At 36.0% G+C, this 24,206-nt stretch overlaps 1 protein-coding gene across 1 annotated transcript in view; it reads left to right on the top strand.

Annotated features, from left to right (window-relative positions):
* LOC133048458 (calcium-binding protein 1-like) overlaps window positions 1-23,783 on the top strand; it is a 46,556-nt gene extending 22,773 nt beyond the window's left edge. The window contains exons 4-5 of the mRNA XM_061132119.1: window positions 19,709-19,819; window positions 23,049-23,783. Coding sequence (XP_060988102.1) covers window positions 19,709-19,819; window positions 23,049-23,783 — 846 coding nt within the window. The remainder of the gene's footprint in view (window positions 1-19,708; window positions 19,820-23,048) is intronic.
* The last annotated feature ends 423 nt before the right edge of the window (window positions 23,784-24,206 follow it).

Consider the following 24,206-nt stretch of genomic DNA (forward strand, 5'->3'; position numbering starts at 1 on the left):
CTCTCGAGAGTCTTCTCCAACACCACAGTTCAAAAGCATCAATTCTTCGGTGCTCAGCTTTCTTCACAGTCCAACTCTCACATCCATACATGACTACTGGAAAAGCTATAGCCTTGACTAGATGAACCTTTGTTGGCAAAGTAGTGTTTCTGCTTTTTAATATACTATCTAGGTTGGTCATAACTTTCCTTCTAAGGAGTGTCTTTTAATTCCATGGCTGCAATCACCATCTGCAGTGGTTTTGGAGCCCAGAAAAATAAAGTGAGCCACTGTCTCCCCATCTATTTCCCATGAAGTGATGGGACCAGATGCCATGATCTTAGTTTTCTGAATGTTGAGCTTTAAGCCAACTTTTTCACTCTTCTTTTTCACTTTCATCAAGAGGCTATTAGTTCCTCTTCACTTTCTGCCATAAGGGTGGTGTCATCCAAAGTCTTACTGAATGTTTTTCTAATGCAAATGACACCGAATGCATGTGATTTCCATCAGCTGCAGTTTAGATGTAAACATCTGTTATATTTTTGCTTCTAATTCGATTTTTTAAAAACTATTCTTACACTGTTTACTTTGAAGAGCTTGAGGTTTCTTGTACATACCATGTTCTCAGTTTCCTCTCTTTTGGATGATTTTTCTCTCTAAAGCCTTTTGACTTAGATAGTTACTCATAGTTTAATATAAAGCTCAGGAATTATTTCCTCTATAAAAATGTTTCTGACCAGAAGCCTTTACCTCATCAACTTAGAACACATTAATTAAGTAAGCCTCCTTCACACTCCTCTGTAAGATAATGTGATCTGGGGATAAAGGCAGTCTTTATTCTCTCCCATATTCCATTTTGTTAATATGTATTTTCCTTAACTTACTGCACTTCCTAGGTCCTCCAGTACACTATTAAAAAAAAAGGTGAAATGAACACTTGCCTTTTTTCCTGATCTTAAGGATAGGGTATTTAGTGTTTTATCATTAAATATTATGTGAGCTTTAGTTTTTCTATATACCTTGTGTTCTCATATTTCTATTCCTGGGTTATTGAGGATTTTATCATTAACCAGTGTCAGATGTTGTCAAATGTTTTATTTGCTGCTGAGATCTTTATTATTATTTTTTCCACGGCATTCTTTGGCATTGATTTTCCATGATCATCTCCAGATAATGTCAGCTCCTTAGGCAGGACCATGGAGCTGGGGTGAAGGAAATTGAGTTGGGAGTTGAATTGGAGTAGAATGGCAGCAGTGCTTTTCACTAGGATTGAGTAGATTTAGTTGAATAAATTCTTCTAAATGTGTTCCTTGTCTTTAGCACAGGTGATTTAAAAGGGTATTCAAGACAATTTTGTCAAATAACACTCTTGTTTTGGGGAAAAGAGAACTTGTCAAGTTCTTCATACAGCCATTCTGAGAGTCTTTCAGATAGCTAGTTCTTGTGGAATAAAAAGATAGTGTCACTATGTATATTTTTTGGTGGAAATTTTATTTTGAATTTTTAAATATTCATAAGAAATTTCCCAAATCACATATAATAGTTCCAGTTACTATAGTTACATTCTAGATAATAAAGTATGTAACATTAGATTGTACCCCCTACATACTTGCATTATAATTAAATGGTCTTATGTTATATACTGCCTTGATAATTATTAGCTGTGTAGTGTAGTCCATATCTTTTAAACTTCTTCAACTAAAGTGTCATCTATAAATATGGACTAATAGTATCCAATTTATAGAAAATTTTTAGGCTTGAATGAGATAATATGTATATAATGTCTGGTTTAATGGTTTATATTAAACACTCAGTTAATGTTCATTAAATTATTTTTTAGGTTTATATTTATTCTGGTTTATTTTGGGGATATCATTGACAGATAACATTGTGAAAATTCAAGGTGTACAACCTGATATTACACATTCATATATTGCAATATGATGATCACCATGGGCATTGGTTAACACCTCCATCACGTCACATACTTATTATATGTTTTCTTGTGGTGAGAATATTTAAGATCTAGTCTCTTACCAACTTTAAATGATGTAATGCTGTAATGTTAAGTATAACCACAATGCTGATCATTAGATCTCTAGGATTTATTCATCATGTAATTGCACGTGTGTACCCTTTGACTAACATATTCCCCATTCTCCCATTCCTCAGCCACTGGTAACTACCATTTCACTCTCCATTTGCGAGTTCAGCTTTTATAGATTCCACAAATAAGTGATATCATGCAATATTTGTCTTTTTCTGTGTAACTTATTTCACTTAGCATAATACTCTCAGGATCCATCAATATTCTTGCCACTGGCAGGATTTCCTTCTTTCTCGTGACTGCCTAATCAATTGTGTTGAATATACATCATTTTTATTCATTCATCCTTTGATGGACATTTAGGATCTCCATATCTTGGCTATTTTGAATAATGCTGTAGTAAACATAAAGTGCAGATACATATTTTTTAATATTCCATTTTCATTTCCATCAAATATATATTCAGAAATGGGATTTCTGGGTCATATGATAGTTCCATTTTTAATTCTTGAGGAGTCTTCATCCTGTCCTCCATAATGTCTACTGTACATTCCCTCCAGCAATGCAGAAGGATTCCCTTTTTTCCACATCTTTGCCCCAAATTATTTCTTGTGTTCTGATGATAACCATTCTAACAGAAGGAGGTGATATCCCATTGTGGTTTTGATTAGTATTTTCCTGATGATTAGTGATGAGAAACTTTTCTTGTATCTGATGGCCATGTTCATATCTTTTTTGAAAAAAATGTCTCTTCAGTTACTCTGCCCATTTTTGAAATTGATTAGCTTGTTTGATCTTTTATTATTATTGAGTTTTATGAGTTCTTTACATATCTTTTTTTTCCCATTTATTTTTATTAGTTGGAGGCTAATTACTTTACAATATTCTAGTGGTTTTTGTCATACATTGACATGAATCAGCCATGGAGTTACATGTATTCCCCATCCCGATCCCCCCTCCCACCTCCCTCTCCACCCGATTCCTCTGGGTCTTCCCAGTGCACCAGGCCCAAGAACTTGTCTCATGCATCCAGCCTGGGTGGTGATCTGTTTCACCCTTGACAATATGCATGTTTCGATGCTGTTGTCTCGAAACATCCCACCCTTGCCTTCTCCCACAGAGTCCAAAATTCTGTTCTGTCCATCTGTGTCTCTTTTTCTGTCTTGCATATAGGGTTATCATTACCATCTTTCTAAATTCCATATATATGCGTTAGTATACTGTATTGGTCTTTATCTTTCTGGCTTACTTCACTCTGTATGATGGGCTCCAGTTTCATCCATTTCATTAGAACTGATTCAAATGAATTCTTTTTAATGGCTGAGTAATATTCCATAGTGTGTATGTACCACAGTTTCTTGGATATTAACCTTTTATCTGTTATGTGGTTTGCAAATATTTTTTTTTCCCCATTCTATATTTTGCCACTTAATTTTGTTGATGGTTTCTTTGGTTATAAAGAACTTTTGAGTTTGATACAGTTCCATTTATTTATTTTTTTATGTGTTGGTTTTGGTGTCATAACCAGAAAATCTTTGCCAGAGCAATATTAAGAAGATTTCTCCCAATGATTTATATAGGAGTTTCACATTTTCATGTCTTATGTTTAAGTCTTCAATCCATCTCAATTTGAAATTTGTGAGTAGTGTGAGATAGGAGTTTAATTTCATTTTTCTGTTGTGGTTATCAGTTTTTCCTTAGCCCATTTTTTGAAGAGATTCTCCATTCCTCATGGAATATTTTGGCTCTCTTATCAAATACTGATTGACTGCATATTCAGGGGTTTAATCCTAGACTTTCTGTTTTGTTCCACTGGTCTAGGTATGCATTTTTATGCCAATACTATAGTTTTTTTTTTTTTTACTATAGATTTATAGCATGTTTAGAAATAAGAAAGTGTGATGCCCCTAGCTTTGTTCTTCTTTGTAAGGATTGCTTTGGCTATGTAGGATTCGTTGTGGTTCTATACAGATTTAAGATTTTTTTTTTTCTGTTTATGTGAAAATACCATTAGAATTTTGATAGAGATTACATTGAATCTGTAGATGACTTTGTGTAGTGTGAACTTTTCACCATATTAATTCCTTTGATCCATGAACACAGGATGTCTTTCCATTGTTTATGTCTTCTTCAGTTTGTTTCATTAAAGTCTTCTCACTCTACATATTATTCATTTCCTTGGTTCAATTATTCCTTCATTGTTTCTAATGCTATTTTGTTGCTACTTTAATACTTGTATTTTATAATGCTATTGTGGATGGAATTGTTTTATTTACTTTTAAATATTTCATTAATAGGGTATAGAAGTAGCAACTGATTTATCTATGTTTATTTTACATCCTGCAACTTTACTGGATTTACTGATTGATTCTAAAAGTTTTTTGGTAAAGTTTTCAGGATTTTCTATATATAAGATTATATCATCTTCAAATAAAGACACTTTTACTTCTTCCTTTAGCATGCCTTTTATTTTATTTTTTAATCATGCCTGATAACTCTTAACTAGAATTTCCAGTACTATGTTGAATATGCACACTCTGATCTTGTTCCATATAGAGTAAGAAATTTCAAACTTTCACCATTGAGAATAATGTGCACCTTAGGTTTGTTGTATATGACCTTCACTGTGTTGAAGTTTGTTACTTTGTTTCCCAATTTGTTGAGGATTCTTGTCATGAAAAGATAGTGTATTTTTCAAATACTTTTTTTTTCTTCTGCTGAGATGACTGAATGATTTTTATCTTCCGTTCTATTCAGGTAGTATAACATTTAAATTAGTATGGTTGTGTTGAAGTTTGTTACTACTTTTCCCAGTTTGTTGAAGTTTCTTACCAAGAAAAGATACTGTATTTTTCAAAATACCTTTTTTTCCTCTACTGAAATGACAGAATGAGTTTTATCTTTTATTTTATTCATGTATTAAGAGTATAAAACTTATTAGCATTATTATATTGAATTATCCTTGTATCCATGAAATAAACCACATTTGATCATGGTGTATGATCCTTCCAACATTCTGTTGAATTTGGTATACTGATATTTTGTTGAATATTTTTGCATCTATTATTTATCATGGATATCAGTCTATGGTTTTCTTGTCACGTCCTCACCTGTCTTTAGATATTAGAGTAATGCTGGCCTGGTAAATTGTGTTTAGAAGTGTTTCCTCTGCTTCCCTTTTTTGGAAGAATTTGAAAAGATCTTCTTTAAATATTTGGTAGAATTCACCAATGGAACCATCTAGTCCTGGAATTTTCTGTGCTGAAAATTTTTCATTACTGATTCATTCACCTTATTCTTTGTTGTTTCTTCATGATTCAGTCTTAATAAATTGTATGTTTCCAGAAATTTATCCATTTTTTTCTAGGTTATCCAAATCTTGGCATATTATTGTTTATAGTATATGGTTATGAGTCTATGTTTTTCTATGATATCAGTTGTATTATCTCTTCTTTCATTTCTGATTTGTCTGCTTTCGTTTTTCTTAGTCTAGATAAAGATTTGTCATTTTTTAAATTTTTTCCAAAAAAGCAGCTCTTACTTTTGCTATATTTTTTCTATTATTTGTCTGGTGTCTGTTTCATGGTTTCCTTTATGACTTTTGTTATTGTCTTCTTTCCTACCTAACCTTGGGCATAGTTTGCTCCTCTTTGTAGTACTTTAAGATGGAAAGTTCACTTATTTATTTGATATTTTCTTTTTTCTTAATAAATGCATTTATCAGTATAAACTTCCCTTCTAAGAACTGCTTTTGAAACATCTCATAGGTTTTGTTATGTTGTGCTTCCATTTTTGTTTGTTTGGAGATTGTGAATCTTGCTGCAGTGAACATGGAGGTACAGATATCATTTTGAGGTACTGATTTCATTTCCTTTGCTTTGAAATTGCTGTATCATTGGTAGTTTTGTTTTTAACTTTTTGAGGAATCACTATATTCTTTCCCACAATGACTGTACCAGTTAGTATTCTAGTGAAATTATTTCATTTGGGTTCTTTTAATTAGTTGGAATCTTATTAATGATTATAAGTCATGTGCTCATATAAGGCAACAAATAATCATTACTTCAGAATTTTCAAAATTCTGGAATATAAAAGACTATTATTCTGACTCTTTTATAATGGTATTATTTTATATAATGTTTTCTGGTGTTCTTTTTTGAATCCTCTAAACATCTTAATTTATAGGCATGTAATTCATTTTTTCTCTGCTTTCTATCACTTATTATTTCAACCATAGATTAAAAAATACATAGAAGATCAAATACTTATTAGATAATATTTAATATATATTAGCATTTTTCTATGGCTTTTTTCATATTTGGAAAATCTTTTAAAATAAAGTTCAGGGAGGGCGGATCGGGAAGGGGAACACATGTAAATCCATGGCTGATTCATGTCAATGTATGGCAAAAACCACTACAATATTGTAAAGTAATTAGCCTCCAACTAATAAAAATAAATGGGAAAAATAAATAAAGTTCAGTGCATACAACTGAGGGCGAGCATTTGTCCTCTTTGACTACTTTCCTCCACTCTTTTTGTAACACTGTCCTGAAGTTTATATTCTCCATACATTTGTATAATATATATGTGTTTATATGGGCTTCTGTTGTGGCTCAGCTGGTAAAGAATTCGCCTGCAATGCAGGAGACCTGGATTCGATCCCTGGGTTGGGAAGATTCCCAGGAGAAGGGAAAGGCTACCCACTCCAAAATTCTGGCCTGGAGAATTCCATGGACTGTATAGTCCATGGGATCGCAAAGAGTTGGACACACCTGAGCAACTTCACTGTGTGTTTATATATATATGACTATTCTCACTCATATATGTTACCATACAAGTTTTAAATGCTGTATATTTTGGAGTGTCTCATGCTATGAGGGTCTTGCCCCATAAGTAAACCTGTTAAAGCGTTGCTCAAATCAGCCTCATTGTATGCAACTGGCCCTTCAAGTTCATATCTTTTTAAAACTTTAGCCTCAGATCCTTTTATATCACCATAGCAAGTAATTTAATTGTGACCAATAAGGTAGGAGAATTTTGGGGTGATCTCCTAGAAAATATTGTTCTCTACTAAGAAAAACATGAAAACAGTCTCTCTTCTAAATTTTGCCAAATCTGGCATCTTTCATGGAATTTACATAATCAAACTGCTTAACTTCCTTTAAATTTAAATAAAGGATTTTTTCATTATTGATATGATTTGGGGAGTCTTTATCTATGGATAGAATAGCTACTAAGAGATTATACAATTTTATTCATTCAGTATCTCTATAGTATTTATATGATAAATGTTCTCATACCCATTTATCTGTTTATCTAACCATCCATCCATGGCATTGATTTAAGTGATTGTAAAGCAGGCAAGTTCAAAATTGGTGGAGTGGCCATGCAGGCTAAAAACTCAGGATTTGAAATAAAGACAGTCTGTAGACCTGAGGCAGAATCTTTTCTTTGGGAAACCTCAGTTTTTGTTCTAAAGGCCTTTCAACTGATTTTACAAAGCCCACCTGCTTTATCAAGGAGACTCTACTTAAATTCAACTGACTGTGGATATTAACCACAGCTACAAAATTTATTCACAGAAGCACCTAGATTAGTGTTTACATGTAAAACTAACAATTATACTTTGCATAAAAGCTATGGCATTGGAGAAGGAAATGGCAACCCACTCCAGTACTCTTGCCTGAAAAATCCCATGGACAGAGGAGCCTGGAGGGCTACAGTCCATGTGGTTGCAAAAAGTCGGACACGACTGAGCAGTTACCCATAGTCACAGGAATGCAAACTAGTCAAGAGTTAGATAATCTTGAACTCTGCAGGGCAGAAGTACAATTTTTTGGCTCACAATAAAGATTCAACATGCAAAAGCAAAAAAAAAAAAAAAAAGCTATGGCATGGGAAAAGTTTAGGATTTAAAGAGTGTTGCATTAACAATTGCAGAATGTACTCACTCACCCTTGAAATCAGTGTACTGTAATTATTGTGAAATGCAGTCTTAAAAACACAGTGAAGGATATAGGGTCCCACATTACCTTAGAAATACCTAAATTATCCCCCTTCCTGAGCCCAAACTAGCAGATGAAAAACATGAAAGGGTTAAATAAGTATAACCTTAATTCTCTTTAAGAAACAATAAAATTTTAAAACTGAGAGTATCAAGTGTCACATAAAAATATTGTTTGCATAGTAAATGCAAGATACCTTCTGGAGTTAAAAAAAAATTACAGTACTAGTTTCTCACAGCTGACTATCAGATTATAGTAAGATATGACTAAATAATGACACAATTATGAGGATAGTAATAAAACAAAAAGAAAAAAGTGTATAACAACCTTCTGCATCAGTTGAAACTGCCAAGATAAGGCAAATCTGGAAAAAAATGCTTTCCTTGGTAAGCAATGCTGATGCAAAAAGTAAACAGTCAATAATGGGAAGCTTTGTTTGAGCTACACTAAGGCCGATAGGCTGGGGGAGACAGATTCAAGAAGCACTTGAACTATATTCCGCTGGGCTACAGAATGGGAGAGATTCATATAGGCAGAAACCACAAAGTTACATAAATTCTTTGTCAAGAATTAGGATTGGAGCTGGTAAAAAGTAGGGGTGCTCATTAAGAAAGGTTTGGTTGATAATCAGAATGGTTGTATAGTTACAGTGGGAGACCGTGAGACCATAAAGTTGAAGTTGGCAGCTGCTAGCAGATCTTGTTTTGAAAATGGTATTATCCTTAAGTTTGTTACAGTTCAGAAAAGTCAGGTTCTTACTGATGCAGGAACATGTCTGAAACTACACACGCAGTGTCCACTGAACTCTATTTTGGATGCTTGAAACAGTTACTCCATTTTAATTTTTAAGTGCATTATTTTCTTTAATGGTCAAAGCAGACGTACAATGCATGTTTGACAGGCCACGAGAAAGGCTGTTCTAGTTAGCATAACGTTCAAGCCAAACTATAATCCAGGATGACTTGCTCATATCTCAGTATGTGAAAAAATTTTCGATCAGCAGCATGTATAAGGGTGGTAGCATTGTAATTACAGAGAAATACTTATGGATAATTTGGATGTATTCAGAAAACACAGGAAACATAATGCGTTGACAGAAGGCAATCATGTTAATAATAGTTGCTAGAATTGGTGATGTTCTCAGAAATCAATGAGAGGTGAATCCCCTTGAGGTCAATAGAGTCTGAAAATCACTAACTCCAAGATACTGCTTTAAGTCATGTATACAACTGGTATAAATCTCCACTTGTGTAACAGAACATTTGTAAGAAATTGTATTTTTGTACTCTGCTGCTCCTGTCTTGTTCTTATAGGTACAGTGGATTCTTTCTTCACTAGGACAGACGTGCTGTTAAAGATTTTATTTGCATTTAATGCTTGGCCAGAAATAGTCTAAGCTTTGCATTTTGTGTAGGAGGCAGGACTATCAAGTCTTGGTCAGTGTTGTGCTGGTGTGAAAAGGAGAAGGTAAAGAAGAAAAAAGGAACAAAGTAGAAAAAAAGAGATGGTAAAAAATGGGTTTAGAGTAAGGAGGGAATGGAGAAACAGAGCAGAGGTGGGGGGAATACACATTAATATAAAGAAGTAATAATTTATGAAAGAGCTTTTCATCTTTAATTCTCATCATTTTTTCTCTACTTTATCAATAGAAACTCTGTCTTAAATATTTAGCAGTTAAATGCATTGGCTGATAATAATGTAGCAAATAAATCTAAGAGCTGGATAAATTTCAAAAGCTATACTTATCACCATTTATAGACTCAACTCTGCAAACATTTTAAAAACACTTCCACCTCTTTAATGATGTTACATTTGGTGGTGTCATTGTAGGTTGGTCTTATTATTGTTACTATGAGTGAAGGTTATATTTTCCAGGATTTTATAAAGTTCCTAATTTGAGCATCAGTTTTTAGTTCAGTTCTGTTGCTCAGTCATTATTTTAAAATCAGTGCATGTTAAAGTAGTAAAAGGATTTCTACCATATCAGAATTAACATTAATGCTGTTTAAATATCAATTCCTAAACAAATTATGATTTAACTTAAATATACTTGTATTTTATTTCTTTTTGATCTATAAGAATCTAACAATTGATCATTTCTCTTTAGATCCATGTTTCATTCCTTCTGTAATATATACAAGTAAATTAACATACTGACCCTATTAGAGTCAGAATGTCTTTGCTTTCTTTCCTTATTCCAGCATTGTCACAATGGAAACATAGGAAACAGGAATTAACAGATATATGTGAACTAACTTACTGATATTTTGCATTTGAATAATATAAATACGTATTTTTTACAACTGGCTGGACAAAAAGAATTTGTTAGGTAACCAGAAAGAGTCAAGTATTCAGTAACTTGTTAGGGTGGTACAATATGGAAAATATAAGACCTGATTTATTAGATAGAGTAGAGCAATGCAAATCTGCTGTATTCTAACTCACTTGTATAACTTTAGGTGGTCAATTCACTGTAATACTGAATCCACCCAGAGCCATCTTACTGTCATTCTATGAGAACAATGAGTTGAACATGGAATTCAAGTGAAACATAGTCTTTCCTATCCCTGCAGTTCAATTTAATGAAGACATACATTTTCCTAATGGCTCACCAAACAAAACTCTACAATGTTAAAATGACATTACAGAAAATTTTGTGAAATATTAATGTGGGAAAGAGTGAGATTCATTCTGACCTCTAGGCCTAGAAAGATGCAACAGAGAAGTTAGCATTTGAGTAATTCTTGAAAACAACTAAAATTTGTATGTTTATCTTACTCTTTAAGATCAGAATGGTAATACAATCTTTCACCAAATGATGGGTTGTTTATGTTTCAGATAAAACAAATACAGTAGCACAAAATGTTTCTATTAGACCATATACAGAAGAATGAAGGGGAGGAAGAGGTGGGTGATGGAAGTACAACCCACAGCAAATTCACATCAACCACACATGCCATTGGAATCAGAGAAATCTTCAAAATTTGACAAGGCTTCAGTGGTCCACTCATAATTAAAAAATTATTTTGATGACTTTTGGGAATATATTAAAATATATAAACTTGAATTTCATCAATAAACTGACAAATGAAATTGTGCAGATTTACTAACCGTGGGCATATTAAGTCCAACCCAGTTGAGTTGTATCTACACAGTTCTAAGGTATTTGCATGTGCATCTTATAAGCTGCTGCACAAGCAACAATTGAATACTTTATTTCACCTCCCTAATGAGTTGTTCCCTTTACTGCTTCATTAATATAATTGGAGCTAGGACTTGTTTAGCTCTAGCCAAGAGATTTCAAAGGGACTGATTATCCTGTGACCCCCTTCGAACAGCATTTAAAAGCAGGAAAGGGATGTGCTTGAAGAACACAACTATTGATGCAGTTGAAATTCCTCACAAATGAGAAAATTAAAATTTGACACTAATAAGGTGATTGCTGACGCCCTACTTTTTCTAATTAGTATCCCATTCTTTTCCTGCTTCGTTTCTTTTAGTTCAATCCAAAAAGTTAGGAGAAGCAGACCTAGTGGATAAAGCTTGGCATAATATGTAAAGTGGGAGAAGGATATTTTATTGAAAGTTTGTACTTCAAATCAAATTTCCATGCATAAATATATAGACTATAAATATATCAACCTTGATTTGAAGTCTGACTTGTTTTAAATAAGTGTATAATAGATAGTGCTTCGCAGTCAGTAGGTGATTCTGGAAAGTGATACAAAATAGTATGTCAGTTCAAATCCTTTACTGTTATTCATCATTATTTTAAATTTTTAAAAATATTTGTTGATGGCATTGGGCAAGGAGCCATAGCAGCAGCTTCAATCTCTGTTTCTTTCTTCATTATTTCTCTATTTTGTGTCCCTCTAAAATATCTTTAAATGAATGTGTTCATATTATACATATATGTGTATATAAGAGAATATGAACTGCAGATTTCACAAAGTTATGAGTACTATAGTAAGCAAATAAACTCAATGGGTATGATTTCTGTTAATGGCTTTTCCCCCCCTATTATTTTAGCAGTTTGGCAGTATTCTATGCCAACAAGAGTATCCTTATTTTTAATATATATAAAGTTCTCTGAACATTTGAGTTTTTCAGTGTGTTAATATTGGAAATTACAGAGATAAGAGTTTCACTGTGTTTTACCTTCTTTATAGCATTCCTTTACACACACACACACACACTTGTTTATTTCATCAGTCTTCCATCAATGGACATTTCAGATGTTTCCAATCTTTGGCTGTTAGTATTAGAGTCAGTGTTCCTTAAATGTGTCATATCAAGCTAGTGTATAAAGAAGATAATTTCATACTTTCCACTTTGTTAAACTTCCAACATGCTGTCCTGGATTTTTACTCTCCACGGATTAACTCATTGCAGGGAATAAGTAAAGAAGTTCTTCAGACTGGGCAAAGGAAAGGAAATAAAAATGGCTTTAAAGTATAACAAAATAAAAATATGTAATTGTATTCATAAGAGAAAACTAAATTTACTAAATTTGTCAATTGAAGGGTGTGTGTCCCCAAACATTCTGCCTCTGCTTCTGTCAATCTTGCTGTGGGGCTGAATTCTGCCCCGCCCTCAAGTTATGTGGAAATCCTAACCCCCAGTATTACAGTATTTAGAGATGGAGCTTTTGGGAGACAATTTGGTTTAGATGAAATCATGAGGGTGGAGTCCTCATGATGGGATTGGTGGTTTTATAAGAAGAGATACAAATGACCAACCATCCCTCCCTTTCTTTCTCCATCCATCCTCTCTCTCTGTCCCTCCCTCCTCCTCTAAACCTCTCTTTTTCTTGGCCTCTCTCTGTCATGTAAAGCACAGTGAGGAGGTGGCTATCTGCTAGCTAGGAAGAGAACTCTCACCAGAAACTAACCATTTACGTGGCATCCTGATCTCAGGCTTCCAGCCACCAGAGCTATAAGAATACGAGTTCCTGCTCTTTGACTTCTCCGGCCTGCACTATCTTGTTATGGCCGCCAGAGCTGACCAGGACAGAAGACCACCTCCTCTACTTTCCCTGGAAATCCTGTCTTCTTTTCTCAGTCAGACAGTCAGTTATGGTCATAGACCTGGCTCTTTGTGTAACATTAATTTTCCTTCTCTGCTGGATCATTCTCATCAGAACACAAAGTTAGAAAAGCACTCATTGACATCAAATCACTTTTGGCTTCTGCCCCATTCTCTGCTATTATTTCCATATATTGAAAGCAAAACTCACTGAAAGACTAATATGTGTTTGCCAGTTCCCTCTCCATTTTCAGCTCAACCCACTCAAATCAAGAATTTATCTCTGTCTCTAGACTGAAATAGATGATGATAAGTCATCAGTAAACCCCACAATTGAAATGGACTGATCATTTTCAACTCCTCCAATAATGTTTAGAGACAGTTGATCACTCCCTGTATTAAAACAAAGAGACAAAAACTTTTCTTACCTCAGCTGTTAGGATATCATATACTCATGTTTGTTCCTCAACTTTTGGCACTCCGCAGTCTCTTTTTCTGAATTCTATTCTATTATTTCTTTCCTTCAAGAAGTTGGAGAGTCCCAAATATCTTCCCATGAGACTTTTCTCCTCTTAGATATGCATCTTCACTGGATGTTCCCATCTAGCTCTACTACTTTAAATATTTCTCCCCTAAATGAACGAAATATTCATATATCAAGCCAGTTATTACACATCATCATGTGGCTCTATAATAAGCATTCAAAGTTAACATGCATAAAATTGAACTTTTGTTTCTCCCTACAAAGCCCATTCAGTAAGTGGAGCCACAAATTTTTCTAGAGATTACTGGTACTATATTAATCCCTCTCCTACTCTCATAAACTGTATCCAGTCTATTATCATATTCTGCAGAGCATTAATAATATATTCCAAAACCTACCACACCTCACCTCTTACTTATATCCCATCTTAAAGCAAAATGTCTGTTATTCTAGAATAAGTCAAAAATCTTTTATTCCATCCTCTTGCCTTCCTTCTCAGCTTCCTTTGATCTCTTCTCTACAGGCTGGAGAGGGTCCACTTAAAATCACTATCAAAGTCATCCAAAATGTTTTTATTGTGTTAAAAATGCAATATTTACCATGGCCTATTACTTAACTAGTCCCAATATGGCCTAATCCATGGTAATATGTCTACTTTCATCTCCTATTATTGTATACCTTTCTGTATGATGTCCAGCACACTGAACTGCTTGTTCATTCTTGAATAAGTCTTACTCTATCCGCATGACATTCTGTTCCCTTCAAACTAGAAATTAACTCATTCCTGACTTCAGTACTCTGGCCTGGAGAATTCCATGGACTGTATATAGTCCGTGGAGTCACAAACAGTTGGACACGACTGAGTGACTTTGACTTTCACTTTCAACTTTTGACTTCATTTGTATCACTGCTTGAAAGTCGTCTCCTCAAAAAGGATTTTTTTCTCTCGTCATTTTTATCTCAAGCAGTACTTTCAGACTTTTTAATTATTTTATCTTGCTTTTCAACTCTTCATATAACTATACATATTATAATGTTATATGAAGAATACATATAAAATACCTCCTCTCCACCTCTCTCTCATGCTTCTCCAACTTTTAACTAAGATTCATAGGACCCTGACTTTTATCAGTTATTTTACCTATAAACAAAGGTTTACATATTGTATACTTCGATAAATATTGCAGAATTTATTTATTTACAGGTTGAAGTCATTTTATTTCCTATCTATGTAAGACTAAGCTTCATGTTGTGGATTATTTGTTCTTTGCTTTGTAGATTTATGTGTCTCGATCTACCTAGTTTCTGTCTCCTGCTGTGTGTGGCCACTGATGTCACTGTTCAGTTGGTTGTTGCTTTTGGTGTTAATCTTGTTTTAAATTTTTTAAATGTGGAATCCTAGGAGTGGCCTCTTAGCTTGAATTGCTTAGTAGTCCATCAGCAAGTGATCAGAGTTTATGGTCCAGCAGTTTGAGCAAATTAGTGTTTATGCTTTTCTGTGGCATCTATGTTTGAATGGGGAGATCACTGATTTAGGGCGGTTTTCAGGTCCTTCAGTTCAGTTCAGTTCAGTCGCTCAGTCGTGTCCGACTCTTTGCAACCCCATGAATCACAGCACGCCAGGCCTCCCTGTCCATCACAAACTCCCAGAGTTTACTCAAGTTAGCTAGAGTTGTGTGGACATTTTAAAGTGCTTCTGTGTATATGTAGAAGGCACCATAGGCATACACAGGGCTTATCAATCTGGGACAGGATGTTTTATTAATAAGTGTGACTCTCTCTATTCTCTCATCTTTGCTGAACACTTGAATGGATACAGATGGGCAATGGCCATGTGGTCCTCAACATAAAGAGGCACAATTCCATGAATCACCACATGGAGAAGAGTCAGTCAGTAACAGGAATTGGTATATGACTGAGAGAAAACTCTATATTTGTTCATTCTCTTGTGTTTTTTGTTTCAATTATACCATGCCCTAGCCATTTCTAATACATTTGCAACATGATTTTGGTAAATTTTTAACAGTTCCAACCTGAAAGGAAAACAAAGAAAATATTTTCCATGGTATTAAAATTGATATATCATGCATTCTTTTATGTATTTATGTTGGATGTGAAGATATATTTACATATATATATATATATATATATATTTTTAATTTTGGGAAACAATGTAGCTAGAAAAGTTAAACTAGCAATGTTGTCATGTAAGATTATTACAACTGTAATTAAATATAATCCCGTGGTCTGTATAAGCATGTGAAACTTGGCTACAGAACTATGTCTTACTGTATTCAGAAATATATGGGACTGATTGATTTATTTTTTTAATTTTTACAGAAGTGTAGTTGAGTTGGGGCTTCCCAGGTGGCATTCATTAGTGGTAAAGAACCCATCTGCCAATGCAGGATATATAGGAGACAAAAGAGACTTGGGTTTGATACCTGGGTCAGGAAGATCCTCTGGGGGAGGGGAGGGCATGACAACCCAATCCAGTACTCTTGCCTGGAGAATCCCATGGACAGAGGAGCCTAGTGGGCTACAGTCCATGGGGTCACAAAGAATCGATTGCAACTGAGCCAACTTAGCATGCACACACATAGCTGACTTACAATATTTTGTGTTTCAGTTGTACCACATAGTGAACAAGATTTTTATAGATTATATTCCATTTCAATTTATTACAAGGTAATGGTTATACTTCTTGTATTCTGCACAATATACTATGACTTATCTATTTTATATGTAGTAATGTGTATTACTTAGTCCTATACCCCTGTCTTGCCCCGTCTCCTTCCTTGACCCACTGCTGACTACTAGTTTGTTACAAAATCTGAGTCTGTTTATGTTTTGGTGTGTGTGTATACACACACACACACACACACACACACACACATATATATATATGGAGAGTTCTGACAAAATGTGGTCCACTGGAAAAGGGAATGGCAAACCACTTCAGTATTTGTGTCTTGAGAACCCCATGAACAGTATGAAAAGGCAAAAAGTAGGACACTGAAAGATGAACTCCCCAGGTTGGTAGGGACCCAATATGTTACTGGACATCAGTGGAGAAACAACTCTGAAAGAATGAAGAGATGGAGCCAAAGCAACAGCAACACCCAGTTGTGGATGGGACTGGTGATAGAAGCAAGTCCAATGCTGTAAAGAGCAATACTGCATAGGAACCTGGAATGTTATGTCCATAAATCAAGGCAAATTGGAAGTAGTCAAACAAGAGATAACAAGAGTGAACATTGACATTTTAGGGATAAGCAAACTAAAATGGACTGGAATGGGTGAATTTAACTCAGATGACCATTGTATCTACTACTGTGGGCAAGAATTCCTCAGAAGAAATGAAGTAGCCCTCATAGTCACCAAGAGTCTGAAATGCAGTACTTGGATGCAATCTCAAACAGTACAGAATGATCTCTGTTCATTTCCAAGGCAAACCATTCATTATCACAGTAATCCAAGTCTATGCCCCGACCACTAATGCTGAAGAAGCTGAAGTTGAACAGTTCTATGAAGACCTGCAAGATCTTCTAGAACTAACACCCATAAAAGATGTCCTTTTCATTATAGAGGACTGGAATGCAAAAGTAGGAAATCAAGAAACACCTGGAATAACAGGCAAATTTGGCCTTGGAGTACAGAATGAAGCAGGGCAAAGGCTAATAGAGTTTCACCAAGAGCAAACATCCTCTACAAAAGAAGACTCTACACATGGACATCACCAGATGGTCAATACCAAAATCAGACTTATTATATTCTTTGCAGCCAAAAATGGAGCAGCTCTATACAGTCAGCAAAAACAAGACCAGGAGCTGACTGTGGCTCAGATAATGAACTCCTTATTGCCAGATTCAGACTTAAATTGAAGAAAAGGGAAAACTACTACTATTCAGGTATGACCTAAATCAAACCCGTTATGATTTTACAGTATAAGTAACAAATAGATTCAAGGGATTACATCTGATAGAGTGCCTGATGAACTATGGATGGAGGTTCATGACATTGTACAGGAGACAGGGATTAAGACCACCCTAAGAAAAAGAAATGCACAAAAAGCCAAATGGCTGTTTGAGGAGGCCTTACAAATAGCTGTGAAAAGAAGAGACATGAAAGGCAAAGGAGAAAAGGAAAGATATTCCCATTTGAATGCAGAGTTCCAAAGAATAGCAAGGAGAGATGAGAAAGCTCTCCTCGGTGACCAATGCAAAGAAATAGAGGAAAACAATAGAATGGGAAAGACTAGAGATCTCTTTAGGAAAATTATAGATACCAAGGGAACATTTCATGCAAAGATGGGCTCAATAAAGGACAGAAATAATATGGACCTAACATAAGCAGAAGATATTAAGAAGAGGTGGCAGGAATACACAGAAGAACTGAACAAAAATATCTTCACGACCCAGATAACCATGATCCATGTGATCACTCACATGGAGCCAGAAATCCTAGAATGTGAAGTCAAGTGTGACTTAGGAAACATCACTTATGAAAAAAGCTAGTGAAGGTGATGGAATTCTAGTTGGGCTATTTCAAATCCTATAAGATCATGATGTGAAAGTGCTGCACTCAAAATGCCAGTAATTTGGAAAACTCAGCAGTGGCGACAGAACTTGAAAAGGTCTGTTTTCATTCCAGTCCCAAAGAAAGGCAGTGCCAAAGAATTCTCAAACTACTGCACAATTGCACTCATCTCACATGCTAGTAAGGTAATGCTCAAAATTCTCCAAGCAAGGCTTCAACAGTACATGAACCATGAACTTCCAGATGTTCAAGCTGGTTTTATAAAAGGCAGAGGAACCAGAGAAAAAATTGCCAACTTCTGTTGGATTATCGAAAAAGCAACAGAGACAGAAAAACATCTACTTCTGCTTTATTGACTGTGCCAAAGCCTTTGACTGTGTGGGTCACAATAAACTTTGGAAAGTTCTTAAAAATGTGGGAATACCAGACCACCTGACCTGCCTCTTGAGAAATCTGTACGCAGGTCAGGAGACAACAGTTAGAACTGGAAATGGAACAGACTGATTCCAAATTGGGAAAGGAGTATGTGAAGGCTGTATATTGTCACCCTGCTTATTTAACATTCATGCAAAGTACACCATGAGAAATGCTGGACTCGATGAAGCATAAGCTGGAATCAAGATTGCTGGGAGAAATATCAATAACCTCAGATAGGCAGATGACACCACCCTTATGGCAGGAAATGAAGAAGAACTAAAGAGCCTCTTGATTAAAGTGAAAGAGCCTCCTGATGAAAGGGGAAAAGTTGGCTTAAAGCTCAACGTTCAGAAAACTAGGGTCATGGCACCTGGTCCTATCACTTCATGGCAAATAGATGGGGAAACAGTAGAAGCAGTGAGAGACTTTATCTTTTGAGGCTCCAGAATCACTGCAGATAGTGAATGCAGCCATGAAATTAAAAGATGTTTACATGCTTACTCCTTGGAAGAAAAGTTATGGCCACCCTAGACAGCATATTAAAAATCAGAGACATTATTTTGCCAACAAAAGTCTGTCTAGTCAAGGCTATGGTTTTTTCCAGTAGTCATGCATGGATGTGAGAGTTGAACTATAAAGAAAGCTGAGCACCGGAGAATTGATGCTTTTGAACTGTGGTGTTGGAGAAGACTCTTGAGAGTCCCTTGGACTGCATGGAGATCCAACTGGTCCATCCTAAAGGAAATCAGTCCTTAATATTCATTGGAAGGACTGAGGCTGAAGCTGAAACTCCAATACTTTGGCCACCTGATGTGAAGAACTGACTCATTTGAAAAGATCCTGATGCTGGGAAAGATTGTAGGTGGGAGAAGGGGACGACAGAGGACGAGATGGTTGAATGACATCACTGACTCAATGAACATGAGTTTGGGTAAATTCCAGTAGTTGGTGATGAACAAGGAGGACTGGTGTGCTGCAGTTGGGACCTGAGCCCATGTTTTTGGACCAGAAACACAGGGTCAGCTATGAGCTGCCTCAGTTTTCAGTGCTTAACTTTCTCCTCTCTTAACACCAGGACCTTTTCCCCACAGGGGAGAATGCTGAAGCTAGAAGGTCCTGTTAAGGCTATTGGATCATGCTGGGACATGACCTGCAGTGGATTGGCTGCAGGTAGAAGTCTGAGTTCCTTCTGATGCACTACCTTTCTAGGTGACAGCAGGTGTTGCTCTCAACCTGCTCAGAATTAACCTTGGGTCCAAATCACTTTATGCCTCAACTGACTACTGCCACCAGCCTCTGTCGCCCCAGACCGCAGGGCAGGCAAGGCCCATATTGACTCTTTACACGTATCTGAGTATGGACCGTGGAGGACTAGACACCATCATTATCCCGGGCTCCTTCTGTTGTGCTGCCTAAGTAAGTACCAGCAGTGGCCACCAAGACCCACCCAGGTCTGCCCCTCTGGCCCACGATCCTACTCTCTCACTCATTGTGGCAGCCCTAGATCCAGTGTGACATGGCGTAAATAAGGTTGGAGTGTTTGCTTGTGTAGGCTGGGTCATGGGATTGATGGTCATGGAAATCGAGGCAGCCCCTGGAGCAGTCCTCAATCTCCCACCTCCACATGGCCTTGGGTGCAAGTCAGCATGTATGTGCTTCTCAGGAGAGTGTCTGGGATTTCCATAGCCCTCTTGTCACTCCTACCAGCCCTCCAACCAATCAAGCAGGTTCATCTTCACTTTGTAAGCATTCAGTATGTCAGTCGAAGCACTCACTCCACAGGGCGAATTGCTGCTTCTGTAAGCTCTCTTCCCCTCTGAGTCTCCTTCCTGGGGACACAGATCCCAACCTGATGGTTTGTTTTCTCTTTACCGGACTCTGTGTCTGTCTTTGCTTAAAGCCTTGGTTGTACAAGTCTTTCTGCCGGTTTCCAGGTAGTGTTCAGTGAGGATTTTTCCACATATGGATGTATTTTTGATGTGTTCATGAAGTGAGGTGAGTTTCATGTTCTTTTTCTCTGCCATCTTGATTGATCTCTCCAGTTTAACTATTTGAAAACAATTTGTATTATAAATAGACATCCTACAATATTAGTGCTTCTGGCTGATAAAATACAGTAACAAAAGTATAGGAAATATAACACAACTTTAAATCAGCATTTCTTATATGTCTGTTAAAATATAAAATCAAGATAAGCTCAATGAATTATACACTTACAATATTTAATTATTATTATGAAATATTTTAAATGTGCTTACAACTATGTCTTATGCATATGTGCATGCTCAGTTGTGACTGACTGTGACCCCATAGACTGTAGCCCACATCTCTCTGTTGTGCTGAGACCAAATATAAACACATAAAATGTGCTAAGTCCATTGCTAATAACACTTCATAATTATAATGAATATTGCAATAGTCATTCTTTTACAAAAAGTTGTCCTACTTAAGCTTTGTTAAAAATAATATAATCACACATTTTATACTTGTAAATAACCAAATATATCCTGAAATATGATTGTTATTTGGCATTTTAATGTGTCCACTTGCACTCATAAATAATATTCACTTGTATTATCAATTCTAATAAAAAGTCACTACCTTTTTATTTATTGCATTCAGTTTCAGCAGAATAAAAACTGCCCAAGATGTCTTTGAATAGAAGATAAATCACCTTATGCATAACGGATCAATAAAATATCAGACTTATTCCTCTGGATTTTGTAGCTAATAGCATGTGACTCTATTTCTGGGCTCCATTTTCTAAATAAAAATAGATATGGAGGATTACATTTTCATTTTATTTTATACTTTCTCTGTAACTGGCAATAGACTGATAGTGAGTTTATAATTGCCTTGAGATCAGAGATAATACTGTCAGTGTTATATAGCCTACATCTAATAAAATTAAGTAAATAGGTAGCTTTTATTTTTACTTTATTTTTAAAATTAATAGCTCATATTTAATTATTCATTTTTTCTCTCCTTATACTCAAAGATTAATTGAGGATGCAGACTATTTAAGCTTATGGTGCAAGTCTTAGCTGACAAGTTATATGCTCCTTTGCTTCCAAGGTTCTGTAGGTGCTTCACTATGTTGCACTAATTCTGTAGTAAGTCATGCCATTATTTTCCCTTTACCTTTAAATAACCGACTGCCCTAAAAGAAAAAGATAGGGAATACGGAAGTTCTACCATTTCTAGGGGTCTTGTACACATAATTTCCATATTTTAATCAGTAACCAAGACCATATTTCAATGAAGAATTTTGTTCCAAGGACTAGTTTTAATAGCAAAAAATTGATGGTATTAATCCACTAGAGAAGCATGTTTAATTTGTAAGATAAATCTCATAGTTGACTGGGGATACTGCTCTATAGGACATGTTCATTGATAGTCTTTACATCTATGCACATAGGAATATCTCATATCTTTTCTGAGAACATGCTTTCACGCTAAAGAATACCCAGCTATTTAGGTAATAGCTGTCTCCTAGATAACTGTATCCTAATAAATGAGCCACAATTAGACATAAATCTTGAGAGCAATTATTCTTTGACTTGATATAATTTGCTTGATCAAAATCTCTACCAGTTTTACATCTTTTGATGCATTTGGTGGGAAAACCTCTAGTCATCCCTCATTTGAAACAAAAGCAAAATAAGTTCCTAAATATATATTTTATACAATTTTATTGACCCTATATAGCTATAATTTTGGAATATATGTGCACTATTAGTATACAAGCATTTTCAAGGATTCAAGTTCAATCTTGGATTATCTCAGTAATCAAGATTGTGGTGAAACAAAATGTAAGAAAAAATATATATGTTGATAGCAGAAAGATACATCAAAATGTGTGAAAAACAAAACAAAAACAAAAAACAAAACCTGGATAGCCAGATGCAAACAAACAAGAAAATATGACAGAGACCTTACACCCTTACAAAAAAAGAAAAACTAAACTAAAAATGTATTACACACCTAAATGTAAAGCACAAAACTAAAAGATAACAAAGGAGTTAACCTAGATGACCCTAGTTATAGTGATGGCTTTATATATTTAATAGCAAAGGTATGATCATGAAAGAAATAGTAGCTATGCTAGACGTCATTAAAATTAAAAAAAATAAAATAAAGCTACCCAGTAAAAGACAATGTGAAGAGAATTAGAAGCCATGACATATACTAGGAGAAAATATTTCTGAAAGACACATACCTCTAAAAGATGCATACAGCTGGGAAGATGATCCTGCCACCTTCTCCAGCTCAGCTGCCCTCCGCCATCAGCTCTCCAGGCGATTTTCTCTGTGCCTGTACTCCCCCCTCCTGCCTTCATCTCCTTAAGAAAGTGTCCAGAAAATGAAACACACACACAGTCCACCAAAAAAAAAAAAAGAAAGAAAAAATCAGGGAGCTGGAGCAGGCAGAAGAGTAAGAGGGCACCCACGCAGGAGAGACGGCTCAGCCATTCCTGGAGGAAGAACCGCGCAGGCAGAGGTTGGCGCGGACTGGGACTCGGGTCTCATGGCCCCCGGGATCCTGAAAGGGGCTGCCTCAGCTTAGGATAGGCAACTGTGTCAAGCCTCCACTGGTCTATCTCTCAAGGAAGGTGTGCCAAGAGGAGACTAGCTACACAGTGGTGCAGACGAGTGAAGAGGGGCTGGCAGCCAGCGGCGAGCTTCCCAGGCCCCTCCTGATGCTGGCCCAGAACTGCGCGGTCATACACAACCTGCTGGGCCCAGCCTTCATCTTTCTGCGTAACGGCTTCGCGGAGAACAGGCAGCCTGACAGATCTCTGCAGCCAGAGGAGATTGAAGAGCTCAGGGAGGCCATCAGAGAATTTGACAAGGACGAAGATGGCTACATCACCTGCCGGGACCTGGGTAACTGCATGCGCACCATGGGCTACATGCCCACCGAGATGGAGCTCATTGAGCTGTCTCAACAGATCAATATTAACCCGGGTAACCACGTAGATTTTGGTGACTTTGTGGAGCTAATGGGACCTAAACTGGCGGAGACAGTAGATATGATTGGAGTAAAGGACCTGCGAGATGCCTTCCGAGGGTTTGGCACCAATGGTGACGGGGAGGTAAGCACCAATGAGTTACCAGAGGCCACGAGGAAACTCCTGGGTCATCAGGTGGGACCCCGAGACACAGCGGAGATTAGCGGAGTTGTGGACCTCAGTGAGGTTGTTGAGCAACTGGAGTTCTCATTGATTCCTAGAGGGGATGCAAAAATGTACAGCCACTTTTGGAAGACAGTTTGCAGTTTCTAATAAGACTAAACAAGCTATTTTCATATAATCCAGTAATTGTTTGATATTTACCCAAAGAACTTGAAAATGTTATATCCGTGCAAAAGCTTGCACATGGGTGTTTATCATTATTTTCAAGCCCTCCCCACATTAAAAAAGATAATAAAGAAATTTATGTCAAAACATGAAAATCCAGAAAAAAATAGATTTATTTCTTTAAGTAATAAAACTTTGGTAAGTTTTAGCTTGCCAAAACTGAGAAAAAGAAATAAAAAAGTATGGTTAATCTCTTGCCTGTTGAATTTTTAGTTTAAAAGTCTCCCATTCATAAAAACTACAAACACTAAAAGAAGATATAATACCAATATTAGTTAAGATTTAAAACCAGTGTAACTCTAATACTAACTAGAGAATATTACACTTATAGAAAAGTTAAAGGAAAAT

This window comes from Dama dama, chromosome 29, assembly GCF_033118175.1.
Source record: "Dama dama isolate Ldn47 chromosome 29, ASM3311817v1, whole genome shotgun sequence".
NCBI lineage: Eukaryota > Metazoa > Chordata > Mammalia > Artiodactyla > Cervidae > Dama > Dama dama.